We start from the raw sequence: 21,652 nt of genomic DNA on the forward strand, positions 1-21,652 counted from the left end.
TTTGACTCGACCCTAGGGGTGCGGGTCCTCATTGCCCACCCCTCTTGCCCGTTCACTCTGTTTGGGTGTGCTCCCCATGGGCTCCCCCTGCAACTTCCAGGCTTTCCAAAAGTGCTCACATCAGCAGCACGTGTACAAAAAAAAAAAAAAAAAATCATTTGGTCTGGTTAGCTTTATGCCCTTTGTCAGGGGCTAGTGCTATTGTAAAGAACTAAGTAGGGAATTTTCCTCTAGGCGCAGCCAGAGAGAACTGGGGACAACATGCTGGAACCCCAGACTGAGATAGGCTGAAGCAGCCAGGCAAGCCCTTGTGTGTTTGCCACGTGGTGAGGCATGCAGGCCAACACAAGCTGCATGGTCTGCAGAGCCATCAGTTGAGCAGGAATAATGGATTAATTTTATAGTGTGTAAATGTGACTCATTCAGCCTTATCTCTGTGAGCATTTTACATGTGCTCTTCCCCTACCCCCTTAAGCTGAAATGGATACTGTCCTCTGACAGTGTTCCTGCCAAGGCACATTGGCAGTTAGAATCCTCCCTTTTCTCTCAATTCACACACAGGGAGAACAAATCCCAGGTTGTGTAACGGGCTTTTTCAATCCTGCCCATCTTGGGTCCCTCTGTACGGGTCCCTAGAGGTCCCAGTGTTTTTATGACTCCACAGCTTGACCCAGATGGTTAAGCAAGCCCTACACAGGTCCCCTCTTCAAACTTAAACCTAGTCCTAGCCCTAAACCTAACCCTCATCCTCATGGTGGGGGCCCCAAAGGGATTGGCAGGGGCCCCATTTTGGGGTCTCAGTGCCATAGAATGGATCTTGTCATTCTGGAAGATCTGGGTTCTTTGGAGGGAGTGAAGGAGGACTCAGAGATCCTCTTGGGTTCCCAATCCCCTATGGATTCCACCCCCGAGGACCTTTCCTGTCAGGAGGCTGTAAAAGAGCGGTCCCGTTGCTTTCTAGCTCTTTTGTCACAGGGGCCTTGGCTATGCTTAAGCCTCCTGCAGCAGGCCTTTTGGGGCCACAAAGCATTTCCCACTCCATAAGGCCCTCATTTCCCATGATGATGGTGGAGTGGGACTCCCCGGCTGGTCGCCTCAGATTCTTTCTGGCTTATGGTTTGGCCATTGGGTGGAAACGTTTAGAGATGTGTGGGGTCTCCCTCACAGTGGTCCCTTTGCTGCTACACTCCAGGAAGGCCTTTAGGAGCCTGGTTTAAATCAGGATCTGTGAGTTCTTGAATCCTGGTATGGAGAGTACTTCCTGTCTCCCTGGAGGGCTCAGATTCCCAATATTTTAGGGGGTTTGCTGCAAGGTCTGGATCAGGGGCTGGCTCTGAGCTCCCTGAGGGTCCAGGTGATGGCTGTAGTCAGGTTTCATGGGAAGGCATGGAAAGGTGAAGGGTATTTCTCTGGCTTTGCATATAGAGGTGGCTCAGTCCCTGAAACAGGTGGCTCCTCTATACCCTCCACCATGCCCTTCCTTCCCATTGTGAAACCTCGATATGATGCTTTGGGTGATGTCCAAGACCCCATTTGAGCATCTGTTCTCAGTTTCCACCAAGGACCTTACTATCAGGGCAGTGTTTCTGATCGTTATCACCTCTGCTTGTAGAATCTCCAAGCTGCAGGCACTATATTTCCAAGACCCGCATCTTTCCTTCACAGAGGACTCGGGATCCCTGTTTACGGTCCCTTCCTCTCTGCTGAAATTGGTGTCTGCATTCCATATTAATCAGGTGGTCTGCTTGCTCTCCTTTTTGCAGAAGGTTCAACTCCTGGGGATCAGTAGCTCTATGAGCTAGCTGTCCAGAGGATGTTGCTCCGGTACCTGAGGGAGATAAATGAATTTCATCTCTGTCCACTTCTTTGTGCTTTCCATGGCCCTTGGAAGGGTCATGCAACCTCTAGGCCTCCATTGTGAGATGGATCAAGGCACCTATTGAGTCCGCCTACATCGACAAGAATCATCTGATGTGTCAAAGGCTAATGGTCCACTCTACTAGGGCTCAGGCATTGCTCCCTGAGGACATTTGCAGGTTGGTGACTTGTCCATCACTCTAGTCCTTTGCTAAGTACTACAGGTTGGATGTGTTGGCTAGAGTCTTCTTGGACTTTGGCAGAGCCATCATTTGGAGGGAGCCTTGTCTCCCCCCACCCCCCTCAATAGACGTCTTTGGTACATCCCATTTGTGCAGTACATGAAGCTGACACTAAGAAATGAGAAATTATGTCTTACTGGATAATTTTCTTTTCTTTAGTCAGTGACACCGTTCTGCAGTCAAGCCCTTGGAAGACCTCAGCCTGGGATTCTAGGTGTGCTCTGTGCTTCCTTTTCAGTGCTTCAAAAAGAAATAAGAAAAAAAAAAAAGAAATTAATTTTGTGATTGGCAGCCACACAGGGTTCCCGTGATATGGATATATCCTGGTATATGCATAGTAGCGAGTACCATTCTGTGGTGTTTTGCTCACTTGATTATCATTGCAGCTGCTGTGGTTGATGGGCATGGGTACGTTACAAAGGGACCTTCTGCCGCTTGTGTTGATGCATACTAGATTTTTCCAAGGAGCATCTTCCCTTATGCTGCTGATGTCACTAGCAGAATTCAGTTTTCTTTACCTCCACCTTCTGGTAAGAAGGAATAACACCCATTTGTGCAGAACAGTGTCGCTGACTAAAGAAAAGAAAATTATCTGGTAAGTCCTAATTTCTCCATATGCTTGCTTTGACAGGATAGACAAAGCAAAAGCCATGTCTCTGATTCTACATGCCGCAGACATCAGTCATCCAGCAAAATCCTGGGACCTGCATCACCGCTGGACTATGGCATTGATGGAGGAGTTTTTTCGACAGGTGCTAATTTCAAAATACATTACTTAGGCTGAACAGATAATTGCTGGAGCTGTGTCAGTTCTTTGTTTTAGCTAGAACAATAGACCACAGGCCTTGTAAGTTAACAAAGGTTTTGGCTCAAGGGGTTGTAGCACCATGAGACCAATTTGCTCTGGTTTCCTCCCACCTCATTTGCTTAGGTGCCCATTCCCCCAATGCATTGGTGCTCTCCTGACTGCATTGGCACCTGCCCCTCCATGCCCCCTCCCCCCTAGGAGCATTGACTCTTGTTGCTCATTTACAGTGGCAAACATATGTTGCTTTGCTGTTACCACTGTGCCCCTCTCAATACTTGACTGCTGTTCTCTTGTATAAATGTACAGTGGTGCTGGCTGTGCAGATAAAGCAGCACATTGAGGAGAGCAAAGCACACCCTTACCACTATGAAGGCTGAGTCGGTGAGAAAGGCTTTTGGCACCTTAGAACTTCAACCTCTTGAGTCAGTGCCTGACCTGGCTCTTGTTTTGAGCCAGCCCTTCTTAACAGATCACTATTGATAACAAGTACCAAAATGTTTATGCCTGGAATGTCTAATAATTTGATTCCCCCTATTGAACTTGATATATCATCATTTAAATATCTTTGCATGTGCTACAATGCAACGATGTAGAAAGTAAGGATGGGCTGTCATTTGCAACAAACTGTCATTCAGAGATAATTGTGTGCACTCTTCTTAAAGAGTGTGCACTATATGCAAAGAGGTTGTACCCTTTTTTGATAGGGTGTGCATGAACACACATGCACAATTGTTCACACATATGTGGTGGTTTGTGCATGTGTGCACTATCAGTAAAGAATGCTCACTCTTTGCACATGGAGAAATTCAATAAATGATGCCCAAAGTTAGGCGCTGGGATGATCCGTACTAAGCTAGTGTTCTGTAAAGGGCTGACTGCACAGAATGATCTTTACAGAATACTAGATTAGTGCATTTTTAGTGCATAACTTTATGCACAAGCATTTACGCCTGCCAAAGGCTGGTTGCCACTGAGACAGACCAAAGGTCCATCAAGCCCAGTATCCTTGTTTCCAATAGTAGCCAATCCAGGTTACAAGTACCTGGCAAGATCCCAAAGCAGTAAAATAGATTTTTATGCTGCTTATCTTAGAAATATGCAGTGGATTTTCATCAAGTCCATCTTAATAATGGCTTATGAACTTTTCTTATAGGAAGTTATCCAAAACTTTTATAAACTCTGCTAAGCTAACTTCTTTTACCACATTCTCTGGCAACAAATTCCAGAGTTTAATTACACGTTGAGTGAAGTAATATTTTCTCCGATTTGTTTAAAATGTATTACTTTGTAAATTCATTGCGTGTCCCCTAGTCCTAGTGCTTTTGGAAAGAGTAAACAAGCAATTCATGCCCACCGATTCCATTTCACTCATTCTTTTATAGACCTTTATCATATCTCCCCTCAACTGTCTCTTCTCCAAGCTGAAGAGCCCTAGCCGCTTGGAGATGCGGTGACCAGAATTGCACACAGGTATTCTAGAACATCATACCTAAATTCTGGAATGTCCCTGACCAACCTATACCCCTCTCCTGGCCACCCCCCCCCCCTTTGGAATTGCACGCTATGAAATTTAGGCAGTCATGTTATAAAATAGAGTGTAGGGCAGATCCACACGAAAGTCCTAATTACTGTCAATTAAGTGCTTGTTAACACCAATAATTGATTGTATTGCCTAATAGTTATTTAGTTTATGCGAGGATCTGTGATCCATGCCCAAATTGCATGCCCAACTTTGGTGACCTATACAGAATGCAGTGGATAGTGTATACTTTTTAATAAGAGTTCACCTTCTTTGCACTTATCCCTGGATTCTATATAGGTCACCCAAAGTTGGGTGCGCTAATATGAATATGTGCAAACTAATTAGTTAGTCATTAAAAATCAATAATTAGTGTTAATTGCACTCATTTGAAATCATGGGCGGATCTGCCCTGGCCTAGTCTATAACATGCATGCCTAAATTTAATGGTAACAAGTCAAAAGGGAGTGTGGCCATGGGAAGGGCATGAGCAGGTATGGGGGTGTTCCTGGAATTTAGGTGTGATGTTGTAGAATAGTGTCATTTGCGTGCCCAACCGCCATTAGTTGTGTGCCAGCATTTATATCAAGTTTTAGCAGGTGTAAATCTTTGTACCCAAAAATAGGCATGAGATCCAACCTAAGTGCCTTTTTTATTAAGCCGCGTTAGCGGTTCCCATGCGGCCATGCCGACGGAGCCCATTCAAGTGAATGGGCTTTGTTGGCATTACTGCACCAGAAGATAATAGGCAGTTTGATAAAAGAAGCCCTAAGCTAGTATTTTTCAAATCTTCCTGGTCCCTAACATTGGATGCCACTTACTGAATTTCCCCCATAGTGCACACTCTTTAATAACATTCATTCTAGAATGAAAAAAGAGAGAAAAAGATAACACATTTTTTTGGCTGTCCATTTGTAGTAAACAGCACTGCCCACAGTGATAAATAAGAATTCGTAGCACACAAGGAAGCAGACTACGTCCCGTGGGATTTCTAATGGGTTAGTGGCCTGGTTTGCACACATACACCTTTAATGGTCTTAAAAAGATAATGTCACCTTACTGAGATACAATCATCGTTTTGCAAAACCTTGCACATCGTTTTTCCACACAGTTTTTTTGTGAAATTCAAAATTAATTAACTGGTTTGCATACTTTTGCATTGCAGCAGATCATTAATTAGAAATTTAGGGGCCCTTTTACTAAGCCGCTTAAGCGCCTACACGTGTTCAACATGCACCAAAATGGAGTTACCACCCAGCTACTGCGTGGCTCTTGTAGTAATTTCATTTTTAGCATGCGTCTGATTTGCGCATCCGAAAAATAATGTTTATTTGACATGTGTAGGTCATTACCACCCGGTTACCGTGTGAGACTTTATCGCTAGGTCAATGGCTTGCGGTAAGGTCTCAGACCCAAAATGGACACGTGGCAATTTTCATTTTGCCACATGTCCATTTTTGGCAAAAATTGTAAAAAGGCATTTTTTTGTAGGCGCACTGAAAGATAATTCTGCGCGCACCCAAAACACACATCTACACTACCGCTGGACATTTTTCAGCGCACCTTAGTAAAAGGACCCCTTAATTTATTAGAATTTAAGTAAAGTTTTGTGCTAATGGATCGTTCATTAAGAAGCTGAAATTTTTCTTATAAGCAGTGCTTAATTCAGAAAATGGGTAAACTTCCCCAGTTTGACATGGTTATTCATTTTCAGACATTTGCATACTCTTTTCCACACGAAGCCCTGCTTTCAAAAAATTTTCACAGATTAATACATTGACTTCCAGATGAGTGAAGTATGATAAAGTTCCCCTGTTCATTCGAAGATTAGAAGTTTGTGCCTTCATCTTACAGAAGCACACAAAGCATTCCTAGTACTTCATTCAGCCCTATGATCATCTTTGATCACGTGTGACAGAAAGCTTTCTTAGTCATGTTTAAACTGAAATGGGCCCCCTTAATAGCATATGTAAATAAGAAGGAGGGTGGATATGAATTTAAAAATAAATTGTAATTTTGTAGTGAGCTTCACACTATGACCTAATGGTTCTGTTTATTGTACATAGGAGAAGCACTATTTAGGGTACCCTAAAGGGGGCAGTATTTCAAAGGAGTCCTGCATAAAATTATTCCATAACACTGGGAGTCTCACAGTCTCTCAAGTTATAGAGAGTAAATCAAACAAACTTGCTGTTGGACTGATGAGTGCACAAGCAAAGGAGGAAGATGAAATCTCCACAGAAAGAGTCCAAACGAAATCCAAAGTGGAGAATAGGCGCAAAGTCCAAACCAAGAAGTGTGCAATCGAAGTTTTAAAAATTGTACTTAAAATGACAAAGGACACGACATGGGCCGTGTTTCGGCCTAATGGCCTACATCAGGAATCCAAAATATATCTGTGAAAGTAATTATAGAGTGTAATATCCTATGGAGGACTTGTGAAATCGGAAATGTCATGTACAATTTCGCTGATAACATCCAAGCGACACTGCTTTGGCTCCAAACTCGCATGTAAGCAACCCGAAAGTGTGCAGATTTCAAAGGAGTCCTGCATAAAATTATTTTATAACACTGGTAGATTCATGGTCAGTCAAGTTATAGAGGGTAAATCAAGCAAACTTGTTGTTTGGAGTGATGACTGCACCACTAGCCACTTGCTGAATGTACAATTTATTAAACAGAAAAAATCAATATAAAAATCCCTGTGCCCTGCTAAAGCATCCCTGTCAGAAGTTCCTCATTTAAGGGAAGAAATTCTTCCCTGTTGTTTAGTCCTGAAAGTTGCAAACAGAGTTAAAAGGTTTGCTACTCGGTGTGAATAACCCATTTATAATCTGCTGCTTTATCAAGCTGATTCAACACGTCCTTTCGAGTGAAATGCACAAAATCGACAGCAGAAGTGAAAATCTGATTTGGATTCTTTAGAGAAAAAAATTAAGTGGATTTTATCCATATGGCTGAACTGACCAAATTTGTTTCAGGTTTTACTGAACAGTTGAAGCAAATTTTTCAGGCTACCAGTGGATTAGGGGACATTGGTATTTCCCATTGAACTCAAACCAGTCAAAATCCACCTAGCTCTAGCATGACCTTGAATTGTTTGAACTTATCTACAGCAGGTGACAGGGGCAGACTCTAGGCCCCTGGGCAGTAAGGGTCACACTGCCTGTGCACCCCCCCCATCCACACACTGCCCCCCCCCACACACACACTGCCCCCCCCCCCACACACACACTAGTGTGCCCTCCCCAGCCCTACCTTGAAGGACCCTGGTGGTCTAAAGGCCTCTTCAGGGGCAGGAAAGATCCCCATTATTGCCTGCCCACTACTGCTGTTCTGCCTGACGACACCATGTTTTAAAAATGGCTGTCAAGACTTCCAGCGGTAGCCTCGAGAGTCTCTGCAGTTTCATGAGACTGCCTCAGGGAAGTCTCAGCAGCCATTTTAAAAATGCAGTGGCGCTGGGCAGAATAGCGACATCAGGCAGGAAAGAGTGGGGATCTCTCTTACCCCTGAAGAGGTCACTAGACCACCATGGCCCTTTAAGGGGGGACCTGGGGGGAGCTGAAGTTTGCAGGGTAGAAGAAGAGAGCCTCTGGGTCCTCGGGTAATGTCAGACCATCCCTGGCAGTTTCTAAGTAATTACAATTATAGTGGCTACTTTCCCTTGCAGGAACTTCATGCCTAATTCTGTATTGCTTAATCCCAGGTGTAATTGCAGTATTTCCTCCTTAACTTGGTGAAGGCAGCTCTCAAAAGCTAGTCACCAATATTTTGACTTAGTTGGATAAAATAATATCACCTACTACTTTTTCATTGACCCTTATTTCTACATATTCAAATGAAGTAACGTAGCACTAACAGAACTGTACCGTACTTTTATAATTGCTGCTAAGGAGATGTACCCGACACATCTGTTCTTATGATTTTTCTAATTTCTTTGTAGGGTGACAAGGAGGTTGAATTAGGGCTTCCCTTTTCCCCGCTTTGTGATCGGAAGGCTACCATGGTAGCTCAGTCCCAAATAGGTAATTATTTTTCTTTCAGTTTTAATGTACAGTGTTAAATGGTTCCTGTTTGTACCATGTAGTATTGTATCAAAGGTTTAAATAAACTTTCCATTTCAGCAAATCCCATGGGTATTATTCTCCCTTGGGATGTGCCCTGATAATCGAGAAAAAATGTACAAATGTGTTGCTTCTTGATCATTGCTCACAATAAGTACTTGCACAGAGTTGCACCTGGAGGGGGGGGGGGCAGTTTTCCAAGCAAAAACTATGAGGTCCTTTTACTAAGCTGTGGTAAGCACTAATGCATGCTTACCACAGCTTAAAGTGCCTTACCGCAAAATGCGCTCAGGCACCCATGGTAATTTTGGCATCTGTACGCGCTTCCCATACACTAAAAAAAAGATTTTAATTTTTAGCGCTAGGTCAGGTGGTGGAGAGTGAGCGTGCACTGTGCTAATAGGTTAGCTCAGCTACATCACCGCATTCTAACCGATTAGCACGTGGTTAGCCCATATGCCCTTATGACCTACAAAATAGATGGGGGTAGGCGCTCACATAATAATGGCCATGTGCTAATAGGAAAATTAGCGTTTGGCCTTTAATCCAATTTCTGCCTTTTGAAAGTTGTCACTAGACTTTTCTTCCTTTTGTCACGTTTAAGTTTGCAGATCCAGAAATTGTATAGAAGTTGAGTTTCAAACAATTCTTTTGAAAGGTTTTTTTATGCCTATGATAAGTGTTTACCCTTGTTAAAATCCTTTTCACCTTCTAAGCTTTTTGGAACTGGTGGAGGTGAGGGCACCGAAGCGTTTTCCATTTCAAAATTTTTTGTACTCCACAAGTTGTTCTGAAGCTGGTCTAAGTACTTCAGCTAAATATATGAGAGAGTATTTTTGAAAACATAGGGTGTAAGGGGAGGTCATCCCGATTCTCTCCAGTGGTCATCTGGTCAGTTTTGGCACCTTTTTGTGCCTTGGTCGTAGGAAAAACAGAACCAGGTAAAGTCGTCCAAGTGCTCATCAGGGATGCCCTTTTTTTCCATTATGGGTCGAGGACATCCATGTGTTAGGCACGCCCAAGTCCCGCCTTCGCTACGCCGCCGACATGCCCCCATGAACTCTGGTCATCCCCACAACGGAAAGCAGTTGGGGACGCCTAAAATCGGCTTTCGATTATACCGATTTGGGCGACCCTGTGAGAAGGACACCCATCTTCCGATTTGTGTCGAAAGATGGGCGTCCTTCTCTTTCGAAAATGAGCCTGAAAGAGATATAAATTGTTGCAGCCGCATTGTAACTGTGATGTTTTCACTGGTAATACTAGTGCTCCTGTGCCCTGTAATGTCTCTTCCTCCAAAACATACAGTGCTCAGATTTTCAGGCTTCAGTCAGTAGGGTAAAACAGCTCTGCTTACCTCCAGGTAACTGGGAATTTAAGGTGCTATTTTAAAAGGGATTTCCATGGTAAAACAATGTGTTTTACATGTGAAAAAATTGTTTTGTAAAATTTCAAGGATTATATGTGCCTAAACTCGTGCACATACAGAAAAGGCAAATGCCTTGCACTCAAGACAATCTAGATTTCGGGCAGGCTAAATTTCAATGTCTCCAAATGGATTAGTTTTGTACATTTTGTGACACTTTGTACTATCAGGTTCACTTGAAATGTGGAGTGCCACAAGAATCTATTATTGTGCCTATTTTTTTCAGTTTGTTCCTTGCCCCCCCCCCCCCCCCCCCCCCGGCTATTATGATTCAAAACTAGAGGTGTAGCTACCAGCAAAATGCCCAGGATTGCTCAGTGGGTGGGGCCACCTGGAACTGAACCCTCCAAATCCAGCTTCCGGACCCTCCATTCCTCTACCCACTCCCCACATGAGTCCAGCATCCCTCTCTTCCTCTGTACCTCCCCCTTGTGCAGGTCCAATGCCTCTCCAGCACTACCCATTCTGCAATCCCCAGATATGCAGCGGTTCCCATCAGAGGCAGCTGTGAAAATAGGTTGCCTACCGGTTGGCCTCACTGAAACCTTTCCTGTGCTGTGGCTCGTCTACAGGAAGTTGTATTAGAGAGGCGGGCTGCAACACAGCTGCCTCTGCCATGGCCTACCACACGTCTGATGATCATAGGAGGGGAAGCAGTGCTGGATAGATGCCAGCCCATGCAGGGGGTGGGGATAGCAGAAATGGTGGAGAGATGCTGTGAGAAAGAGGGACAAAGCAGAGGAGAGAGAGAGACCCGGAATTAAGAGGAATAGAAGCAGATGAAAGAGAGAGAGAGAGAGAGATCCTGAGGGAAGGGGAAAAGATGGGAAGAGGTGCTGGACCTGGACAGGGAGAAACAGAGGGAAGAGAGAGACAAACCTGGAGAAATGAAGAGGGGATAGAGAGAGGGGGCTGGACAGGGGGGGAGGGCAAGGGGAAGCCTGGGGAATAGAGAGAGAAAGAAAGATGGGCTGGACTAGACCAGAGAGAGGAGGAGAGACCAATAGAGGAATGGAGAGAGAGTTGCTGGCCCACGGGTTGGGAGATGCAGGAGGAAGGAAAAAGGGAAGAACCTGGACAAGGGGAGGGACAGGGACACAGAGAAAAGTTGTTGGACACCAGGTGAGGGATAAGGACACAGAGGGAGGATGCTTATATTCTGATGAGTTACAGATAGAGGCTTATATAGATTCTAAAGACAATTCCATAACTATGCACATGCATAGTTATGGCTTCAAATGTTACAAACCTGTGCAGCTAGACTGATGTTTGTTTAAAAAAAAAGTATGATCATATAACACCACTGCTTAGGGAGTTGCATTGGTTATTGATGAACACAAGAGTTCATTATAAGCTGATTTGCATGGTCCATAAGATTTTATACGGTTGTTGCCCAGCGGATCATGTCTTTCTGATCTCTTTTCCTAATCCATTATGGTCTACACATAAATATTATGCATTAAACTTGGCTCTTTCTGCAGTTAGTAAGACTCGACTTAAACACTGTTTTGATAGTTCATTTATCTATCAGCTAAAATATGAAATTCGCTTTCTTTACAACTATGTGCAATTATGGATTATGCATCATTCAGGAAGGTTCTGAAAACTGAATTATTTGAGAAATCTTAAGTTTGATATCAAATGTTATTATTTGTTATTATCCAGAGGGATAATAGTGGGTTTATAAATATAGGGAATAGAATTACATGTGCCTTGCATGTGTAAGTGGTGTCTTAGTTGGCACTTCTTTTTCATCACTACCAGATCAGCCTTAATGAGTGAGTTATGACCACCAACCAGCAGGTGGAGATAGAAAATACAGAATTGTGCTGAGCTCATAAGGACATTACGCAGCTCTCACAATCCAGTATTTTTCTATCTCCAGCAGGTGGTGGATAGTTGCTGTGTAGCTCCAGTTGGGTTTGGCTTGAGGATCTCTCTTGGTCCGGTCTGTGGCCAGTCTCCAGTTGAGCTTAGGAGTTCTGAACAGTTCTCATTGCTTCATGTAGAGATGCCTGGTGTTCTGGGATTCTCCTCTTCCCCTACCCCTACTCTGGTCATCTCTCCTCCTGAGCTACCTACTAGTTGTGTGCTGCTGAAAAAAAAAATCTATGTCTGCTAGTCAAGTAAAACCTGTGTGGGAGGGAGAACATGAGTAGAGCAGGGTTTGTGCCTTTCTCTCTGGCTACAGCCATTTCCTTCAGGGTGCTAACCTAGTTTCCTGGGGGCCTCTTGTGACTCTTGTCTATCCTTACAGCTGTATTAATGGTGGTGCCAGCTGAAGCAATTAAAAACTTTTCTTGCTGTGGCACACGATGCTTATCTGTAGTTAAGTGTGCTTTTTGTCAGGTGTCTCTGATTCTAATCAAGAGATGCAGGATGACCGGGAAATGTTCCTCATGTTATATTTTGGTGGGTAGTGAGTCAGTTTTGTTCCTGGAGGCTGTCTGCGCTTCTTTTGTTCTCACCGCAGGAATGCAAGTCATGTCTGTTTCCCACACGGCATAGCCGCAAACAAGCTATTTCCTGCTGGTTAAATCACTTTGAATATCAGCCAGAGAGAAATTAGTGTGCATTAAACAGCAGATGTAAATATTAGGGATAGGTAGCCCAAAAATGTTCATTTTGTTTCATTTCCTGTGTGTTTGCAGCATTTTTTAAAATTATTAAAAAAAAATTTTTTAAACAGTAACCAATAGGTCAGGATACTGAAACCCCCACATATAGAACAATTGCATGTGGTATTTTGACCCCTGAGGCAGATGGTAGAACTGTTGAAACACGGTCCCGTGTCGGGTCACATACTTGTATTTTGTGCAAATAAAGTGACTACAATCAATCCTTGGCTGATGAGACTTCTTGGTCCACCCCAGCTTCTTGGCTTTGACTTTTATTTTTTTTAGCCTTCATTTTTGTTTTGGAGCAATATCATTAAGAGTGTGCACTCTCATAAAAAAATAGTGCTCCTTCTTTGCAAAGAGCGTGCACTAGTTTCGAAAAGGATGCACTATGGACCGTGCATGTGTACACTATCAGGATAGAGTGTGCACACTATTATCAGTGAACGAAAAATACAAAATGTGTTTTTTTTCTGCTGGCTTTCATTTATTAATGACATGCAACAACATTTCCCACGGTGTTGCAGATGACAGCCCTTCCCTAGTAAATATGTGTGGATAAGGGGAAGTATGCATAAATGTTCACTTAGAGAATCAGTGTAACATATGCGCACACTTACAACACAAGTTATACAGCCTGATATACATTAGCTTCCGTGTTATTGTCAAAACTGATAGAATTCTACATTGTATTTCATTTATGTCTCAAATCAGCAATGCAAAGTAGAGGGTAATGTGTTTATCTCACGTTGTGCTACTGCACACCTTGAGGAGCACTTTAACATGTTAGAAACATTATTCAACAGTGCTGGCTCAAAGCTGGGCTGAAGCTTTCTCTGAGAGATATGTCTGTTTTCATCTCTCACTTGACTGACTACTCCCACGCACTTGGGGGGGGGGGGGACCTCTTAACATCTACACATTAATAAACAGCATTTTGAAAGAATGAACATGCAGGATCCAGACAGAATGCTATGGCATTTTTTTCTTTTTTATGAGCCTTTCATTTACTTTGCTCTTTCAAGGTTAACTGTTGACTTATAGGCCAATGTAATACAAATTTTTAAAAAGGGTTCCAGGGGTGATCCTCTGTACTACAAACCAGTGAGCCTGATGTCTGTGCCAGGCAAAAAGGTAGACACTATTCCAGGGGTGGACTGACTATATGGGCAACTAAGCAGTGCCTGAGGGCCCAGGGCTGTGGGAGGGGGGAGCTAGTGTTTCCCTCCCACGTGCCCAAAGTGCAACGTCCTTCTCTCTCCAGAAACGGAACCAGGATGCCCCGTCTCCTTCTCCTCCTGCGCTCCTGTCCCCAACTCCCCCCCCCCTTCCTTCGCAGGCGATGGCAACAGAAGCTAAATTGGCCATCTGCTGCTGATGCTGGAACTTTCGTCTGTCACGGCCTTCCCTCTTCCGACGTCACTTCCTTTTTCCACAAGCGCAGGCTGCGGCAGATGGCCAATTTAGCTGCAGGACCAAAGGAAAAGGTCAGTGGCAGGGGAGAGGGAGGCAGCAGGATCGGAGGAGGGGGCTGCAGGACCAGAGGGGGGGCCCAATTGTCCTCATTGCCCGAGAGTCCAGATTACTCTCAGTCCGCCCCTGCACTATTCTTAAAGCAGAACTACTGGTCTTATGGATAGATATAGATTAATGGGGATGAACCAACATGGATTTAGCAAAAGGACGTTCAGCCTGACCAATCAATAGGATTTTTTTTGAAAAGATGTAGATAAGCAAATGGATAAGGGTGAGCTGGTCAATACAGCATATCTGCAATTTCAGAAAACAATTTTCATAATGTCCTTCATGAGAAGTGGTTCAGGAAAATAAAAAGTAATAGGATAGGAGGCAAAGTCCTACTGTAGCCTGGTAATTGACTAGAAGATAGGAAACACAGTGAGGCGATCCAATTTGCAGATGAGACAAAATAATTCAGGGACCCTTTTACTAAAGCTTAGTGTGCGTTAATGGAATTAGAGCACACTAAATGCTAAGAAGCCCATTTTGTGTTTGTGGGATTCTTAGCATTTAGCGCATGCTAATTCTGTTAGCGTACACTAAAAAGGGCATATTTGATTTTGGACATTTTGCTGAAAATGTCCAAAACTCAAGTGGCGAACATAGCGATTTTCGAACCAGAAAAATGTCTACTTTTTTGTTTCGAAAATGGCCATTTCCTAGATGTTTTTAGATGTTTTGTGCTCAGCACATTTTTCTTTTGTGACCATGTGGCCATTTAAAAAAACAAACAAACAAAAAAACAAGTGTCCAAGAGAAAAATGCACAAAAACAACCCATTGGGACTTGGGGGGGGGGGGGGGGGGGGGGGGGGGGGGGAGGGCAGCACTCTTAGTAGACTTGCCACACAGACATCCCAGAGCAGTGTGGCACTTTAGGGGACACTGCAGTAGGCTTCACATAAAAAAGTCCCAGGTACACATTTCACCATTACCCCCTTATATTATATGGCAAACCCTCCAAACCCCTCCAAAAACCAACTGTACTCCACTGCAATAGTCCTTATGACTGCAGGAGTCACCTATATGTGGGTACAGTAGGTTTTTGGTGGGGTTTGGAGGGCTCATACTTTCCACCACAAGTGTAACAGTTAGAATGGGATATGGACCTGGGTCCCCTTCTCTATAGTGCACTGCACTGACCAGCATGTTACTCCAGGGACCTGTTTGCTGCCCTAATGGGACTGACCATAACATTTGACGCTGTCATAGAGGCTGGTATGTACGGTTTCTTTCACATCTTTGGGAGTGGGGGGAGGGTGTCAGTGACCACTGGGGGAGTAAGAGGGGATCATACTTCCATCCCTTCAGTGGTCATCTGCTCATTGAGGACATCTTTTTAGCCTGTGCTAAGTGCCACTTGGCTCATAGGTATAAAAAAGGACATGCAGCATTTCGCATGCACTAATGTCCAACCGTTGGCACCCTTAAGCTTTAGTACAAAGGCCCGACAGTTATTACAACACAAGCAGATTGTGAGAAGCTGAAGAAGGACTTTGTTTGACCAGGGGACAGATCATCTAAATTGCGGATGAAATTTAATGTGGACAAATGGAAAGTGATGCATATGTTGAAAATAACCATAAGGATAATTTTGTAACAGGGCAAGCAGGCAGAAAAAGCACTTGGGGCATATGTTGCTTCTATTTTATTTTGCAAACAATGGGGTCCTTTTACTAAGCTGCGGTAAAAGGGGGCCTGCGCTTGTGTCAGCACGTGTTTTTGACGTGCGCTGAGGCCCCCTTTTACCACAGTGGGTAAAAGGTTGTCTTTTTTTTCGTAAAAGAAATGGTTTTGCGGTAAGTGAACCATTTGTTGCGTGGCCATTTCGGAGGGGAGCACTTACCGCCACCCATTGAGATGGCAGTAAGGTCTCCTGCGCTAATCCAGCGGTAATGACATAAAATATTTTTGTGGTGCTGGAAATGGCACACGCTGGTGGGGGGCAAATATCGCCAGGCTCTTGAGGTAGCTCGGCAATAGTTCCGGATTGATGAGCGGCAAGCCTGTTGCCACGCACCAACCCTTTAATAAAAAGGCTACTATGTACTTATGGGGTCCTTTTACAAAGGCGCGCTGAAAAATGGCTTGCGGTAGTGTAGGCAAGGGTTTTGGGTGCGCGCCGACCCATTTTTTAGCATGCATGTAAAAAAGGCCTTTTTTTGCCAAAAATGGATGTGCGGCAAAATCATAATTGTCACGCGTCCATTTTGGGTCTGAGACCTTACCGCCAGCCATTGACCTAGCAGTAAAGAATCCAGGCGGTAATGACCTACGCGCGTCAAATGCCTAAAAAATATTTTTCAGACGCGCATATCGGACATGCATCAAAAATGAAATTACAACAAGAGCCACGCACATGGTGGGCACACGTAGAAGCTTACGTGGCTTAGTAAAAGCGCCCTATCAGCGGCATAATCGAAAGAGGACGCCCATCTTTTGACACAAATCGGGACATGCACGTCCTTCTCTCAGGGTTGCCCAAATCGGCATAATCGAAAGCCGATTTTGGACATCCTCAACTGCTTTCCGTCGTGGGGACAACCAAAGTTTACGGGGGCGTGTCGGCAATTTACAGAAGGCGGGACAGGGGCATGCTTAAGAGATGGGCGTCCTCGGCCGATAATGGAAAAAAGACGGGCGTCCCTGATGAGCATTTGACCGACTTTACTTGGTCCAATTTTTTCACGACCAAACCTCGAAAAGGTGCCCAAACTGACCAGATGACCACCGGAGGGAATGGGGGATGACCTCCCCTTACTCCCCCAGTGGTCACCAACCCCCTCCCACCCAAAAAATAAATTAAAAAACATTTTTCCAGCCTCTCTTCCAGCCTCAAATGTCATACCCAGCTCCATCACAGCAGTATGCAGGTCCCTGGAGCAGTTTTTAGTGGGTGAAGTGCACTTCAGGCAGGCGGACCCAGGCCCATTCCCCCCTACCTGTTACACTTTTGGTGGTAAATGTGAGCCCTCCGAAACCCACTGTACCCACATGTAGGTGCCCCCCCTTCACCTCTTAGGGATATGTTAGTGGTGTACAGTTGTGGGGAGTGGGTTTTGGGTTGGGGGGTTGGGGGGCTCAGCACCAAAGATAAGGGAGCTATGCACCTGCGAGCAATTTGTGAAGTCCACTGCAGTGCCCCCTAGGGTGCCCGGTTGGTGTCCTGGCATGTGAGTGGGACCAGTGCACTACGAATGATGGTTCCTCCCACGACTAAAGGGCTTGCATTTGGTCATTTTTGAGATGGGCGTCCTCGGTTTCCATTATCGGCGAAAGCCGAGGTCATCCATCTCTAAGGTCGACCATCTCTTAGGTCGACCTAAATGTTGACATTTGGGCGTCCCCGACCGTATTATCGAAACGAAAGATGGACGTCCATCTTGTTTCGATAATATGGGATGCCCCGCCCCTTCTCGGGGACGCCCTTAGAAATGGGCGCCCCCGTTCGAAAATGCCCCTCCACATACCTATATAAAATAGCTTCCCTGAAAGTTAGCCTGCTCCAAGGTAGGTGAAATTTGTCATACATGTGCTAGTAAGCATTGGAACATCAGTGTCAATCCTGTGCCCACTCCAACCATTCTGCACCTCCAAGAATGTTTTGTAGATATATTATATGAAATTAGGTGCTTTGTCTTCTGAAACTAAGAACTCCTATTTTCTGCTTTTCAGGCTTCATTGATTTTATAGTAGAGCCCACATTTTCTCTTCTAACGGACTCTATGGAGAAAATAGTTACTCCTCTTATAGAGGAAGCTACAAAATCTGAAAATACAGCATTTGGCCAGTCCAGGTTTGTCATTTTCCCTCAAAGTTTGTTTTTCCTCCAGTTTTATTTCTTTATCAGCAAGTTTAATTAAGGTGCTGAGAAAGTAGCAATGACTAGTCAACATTGCCCTCTAGTGGTAATATCATATAGTTGCTGCTTCCGATTTATTTAATGCACGTGTTGCACTGTTATATTAATGCTTTTGGCAGCAACTATTTGAATACCTACTTGTAACCTTACTCTCTCCCCAGTTTATCCATGTAGGAGAATAAGGGTTTTGCTTTCATATGGAACCATGAGGCCCACATTGCTTGTTATACAGAATTAATTTTCTGAAAGATGCTCCGTTTAGAAAGTTGCACGTGTAAATTCTAATTAGTGCCAATTAGTGCTGATAATTGCTTGTTATTGGCCAATTATCGGCGCTGATTGACTTGTTAAATGATTAAGTTGCATGCGTAATTTGGTCGCACTGCCAAATTTGTTCACGCAACTTTAGTCGCCATATGTAGAATCTGGGTCCTAGTGCTGAAAAGCAGTGCTAAGCTCCTAACGTTTGCCCCTATTCTAAATACCCCCTCCCCCATTACCACCTACTTTTTATTCTCCTAAATTTCTGTTTAGTGAAATTTTGAGTAAAAATTTGTGCACTGAGTCCTAGTAAATTTTCAAATAGGCCAATTTATGAGCATAACTCTCAAAGTTAGGAGCATAAATCCTTTAAATATTGGGTCGAATAATAATAAAAACAAAGATACAAATTACAGTAAATAAACTTTACTTACACATTCTCGCCGCCCCCTAAATAAAACCTCCAGTACTCTTAAGCACCAGGTCCCTGATGTTGAGACAGCGGGAGTTAGACCGACTAACACCCTTTGTCACCAGCAAACCCGGAAATTCAATGCCAGCCACCAGCATCGAGGGGTCCTTTTACCAAGCTGCAGTAAAAAGGGCCCTACGCTAGCAGCAGGGGCCCCTTTTGCCACACACTGCTACCCTTTTTACCTCTGTGGGTAAAAAGGCAATAAAAACAGCATGGCCATGCGATAAGATTTCACTTACTGCATGACTATGTGGGGGTGGGGGAGGGGGAGAGTACAAAACCACCCATTGATGTGGCATTAAGGGCTCCCACGCTAACCCAGCGGTAACTGGGTAGCCTGCGGTGCTGCACGATTACTTCTAGGTTAGCGCTGCACTGGAAAATATCTAACAATTTTCCACAGCACAGCAAATGGCATGCACCAGGGCTGGAACTACCACCAGTGCCCATGTTTGGCCGGCAGTAGTTCCAGATTAGCATACGGTAAGCCCATGTTGAGCTTACTGTCGCTCTGTAAAAGGGCCCCTGAATTTCCAGAGGGGTTTTTGGTGCCACAAACATAGCCAGTTAAGCTGATATTTATCAGCTGACTGGCTAGGTTCTAGTGGCCAAAGATAGACCTGCTATTTACATGGGTCTGTCTGGCCACTAAACCTAACCTAACGGTCAGCCAGCGAAAATCAGCAGTAACTGGCTATGTCATATGACATAGCCGGTGACCGGGCTAGCGGCTGACCGTGATATTCTGCAGGAGATAGCCAGTTATTTCCCACTGAATATCTGTGGATAGCCAGCTTGATTGTATTTAACTGGCCAGCTGCCATTCCCTGCTGGTTAAATACTTTTGAATATTGGACGACAAAACATTTTTGAAAATACCAGGTCTTCAAATGTTTCTTAAAAGAAGAATAGCATTGAATTTGTCTCAAATCTGTAGGAATTTCATCCCACAGTTTAGGACTCATCTATCCAAAAATACAAGCAAAATGTAACAATCTAGATGGTACATAAAATGTCAACAACCTTTTAAAATATGTTGGACCTTGTAAGACTAAGGCGCAGGACACCAGACATAAGAGTTTAAAATGCACTCAAAAATCGATGGAGAACCAATTTAAATCTCTCATGATCAAAAGACTTATTCGTTAGCAGATTTGCTGTTGTGGTTTGTACTAACTGCAGTCTTTTAATGTGATTTCAATAATCTAAAAAGTCCATTACAATAACTTAATCTGGATGTAACAAAGGCATGAATCAAGACTGCCAAATACTTTTGATCTAATTAAGATTTTAGTTATCTGATTAATCTTAGATTAGCAAAGCAAGCCTGAACTACTGAAGTAATTTGATCCCTGAACTCCAATTTATTATACATCCAAACTCTTAAATTCTTTATCAACCTTTTTTCAGTGATACAGATTCCGTTCAGTATTGGTTTTACTGATAGCATACTTTGATTTTGAAAAAAACACATATAAAAAGTGCCTCCAAATTTAATATTAATTCTATCCACTTAAACCAGACAGGTAGCTCAGACAAACAGTTATTCAGGATACACAAAGCTTCTTGTTAACATCTGTCTACTTCAACCTAAAGTTGAAACCGACTGAAGTGAAAGCATTTTTGGCATCATTACAGTTTTTCATGTCCTGATAATAAATGCAAGGAGAAAGCAATTCTGAGAGCCAGGAGCTGCTACAGAGGAGATGGAACCAGGGCCACCAAGATACTGAGCCAGGCAAGGGGCAGGGCCGCCGCTGCCACCCCTCCCCCCCCCCAGACAGCCATGTAGCCAAACTATAAAAATTAGGGGGGAGCCGGATCCCAAATGAGGGGAAAAGCAGCCGCAGGGCAGTCAAAGCAGTGGAGAACAGCACTGGAGGAAGGCTTTTGCTGGAGGGGATTGGGAACCACCGCCAGTCAAACCAGAGGCCCCGAAAACCTGTGCCTGCTCCTCTCCAGCCCCTAAAAGTGGCTCAGTACCAGAGTTTTCTCTCTCCTGCTCCTGTCAAGATGTGGTCACCTGAGTCCCATCAGGAGCAGGAAAGAGACAGCAGCAGCGCCTGGCTCCCCTTGGAGGCCAGGCCCAGGGGAATCTTGCCCCCCCCCCGCCCCCCTTTCAGCGGCCTTGGACAGCGCTATGGCAGTACTGCAGTTCCCAGAGCTTGACTTTACCTTGGAAAACACTGTTGCAGTACCTTGATTATATATCAACAGGAAGACAAAAGGGTCCGGAAATGAGAATAGAAAAAAGGGAAGCATGTGAAACTTAATGAATGGATAGGGAGAGAGAGAGGAGTGTGAGTTAAGGTCAAATGAGAGAAGAGTATGAGAGCACGAGGAAGTGGAATGAGAGGAAAAGTGTTGCAACAGAGAAAGACTTAGGGATGGAGAGCTGCACAGGAACAGGGTATTCTTTCTGGGTCCACAGGAATCCTGCGGCGATGGGAGAGGTCACTGCAGGTTTCCTATGGGGATGGAAGAAGTTGCCATGGGTTTCCTGCAGAACGGAACACCAAATCTCTGGTGACACCAGAATGAGACTCAGAACGCACTGAAAAAAGCTATTGGAGCACCTGAATGAGGACTGGAATACACTAGAGAAGGTTATGGAGCCCCAAAATGAGGCTTGGAAGATACTAAGAGAGACTATTGGAGCACTGGCTCCACTGCTGCTTTGAAATCAAGGCTTTGCCCTTCTGCAGGTCCAATATACACAGGTTTGCTGTAAGCGGTCTTGTCAAGTTGTCAATGCCAAAAGATTAACCTGAAATGGTTTGAGCCTTTAAGAAGAATTGAATCTGCTCTAAAAATAAATTCTCCATCGCTTTATTTTTTGCATTCTTAGTGCTGGAATTACCTGCAGGTATGGGTGGGGATGGAATGGATCTTAGCGGGTAAGGATGGGAATGGGATAGATTCTAGTGGAGACAGGCAGGGATGGGTGAAATTTCTGTCCCCGTGCAACACTTTCCTTGGGGAGAGGGCGCATATTGTGAC

General features: G+C 44.3%; 1 protein-coding gene across 2 annotated transcripts in view; it reads left to right on the forward strand.

The window, feature by feature from the left end:
- Window positions 1–21,652, forward strand: part of PDE1A (phosphodiesterase 1A) — a 595,639-nt gene that overhangs the window by 528,366 nt on the left and 45,621 nt on the right. For both annotated transcript variants that reach the window (XM_030209839.1, XM_030209840.1), the window contains 3 exons: window positions 2,731–2,851; window positions 8,373–8,454; window positions 17,730–17,850. In XM_030209839.1, coding sequence (XP_030065699.1) covers window positions 2,731–2,851; window positions 8,373–8,454; window positions 17,730–17,850 — 324 coding nt within the window. The remainder of the gene's footprint in view (window positions 1–2,730; window positions 2,852–8,372; window positions 8,455–17,729; window positions 17,851–21,652) is intronic.

This window comes from Microcaecilia unicolor, chromosome 7 (genome assembly GCF_901765095.1).
Source record: "Microcaecilia unicolor chromosome 7, aMicUni1.1, whole genome shotgun sequence".
Classification (NCBI taxonomy): domain Eukaryota; kingdom Metazoa; phylum Chordata; class Amphibia; order Gymnophiona; family Siphonopidae; genus Microcaecilia; species Microcaecilia unicolor.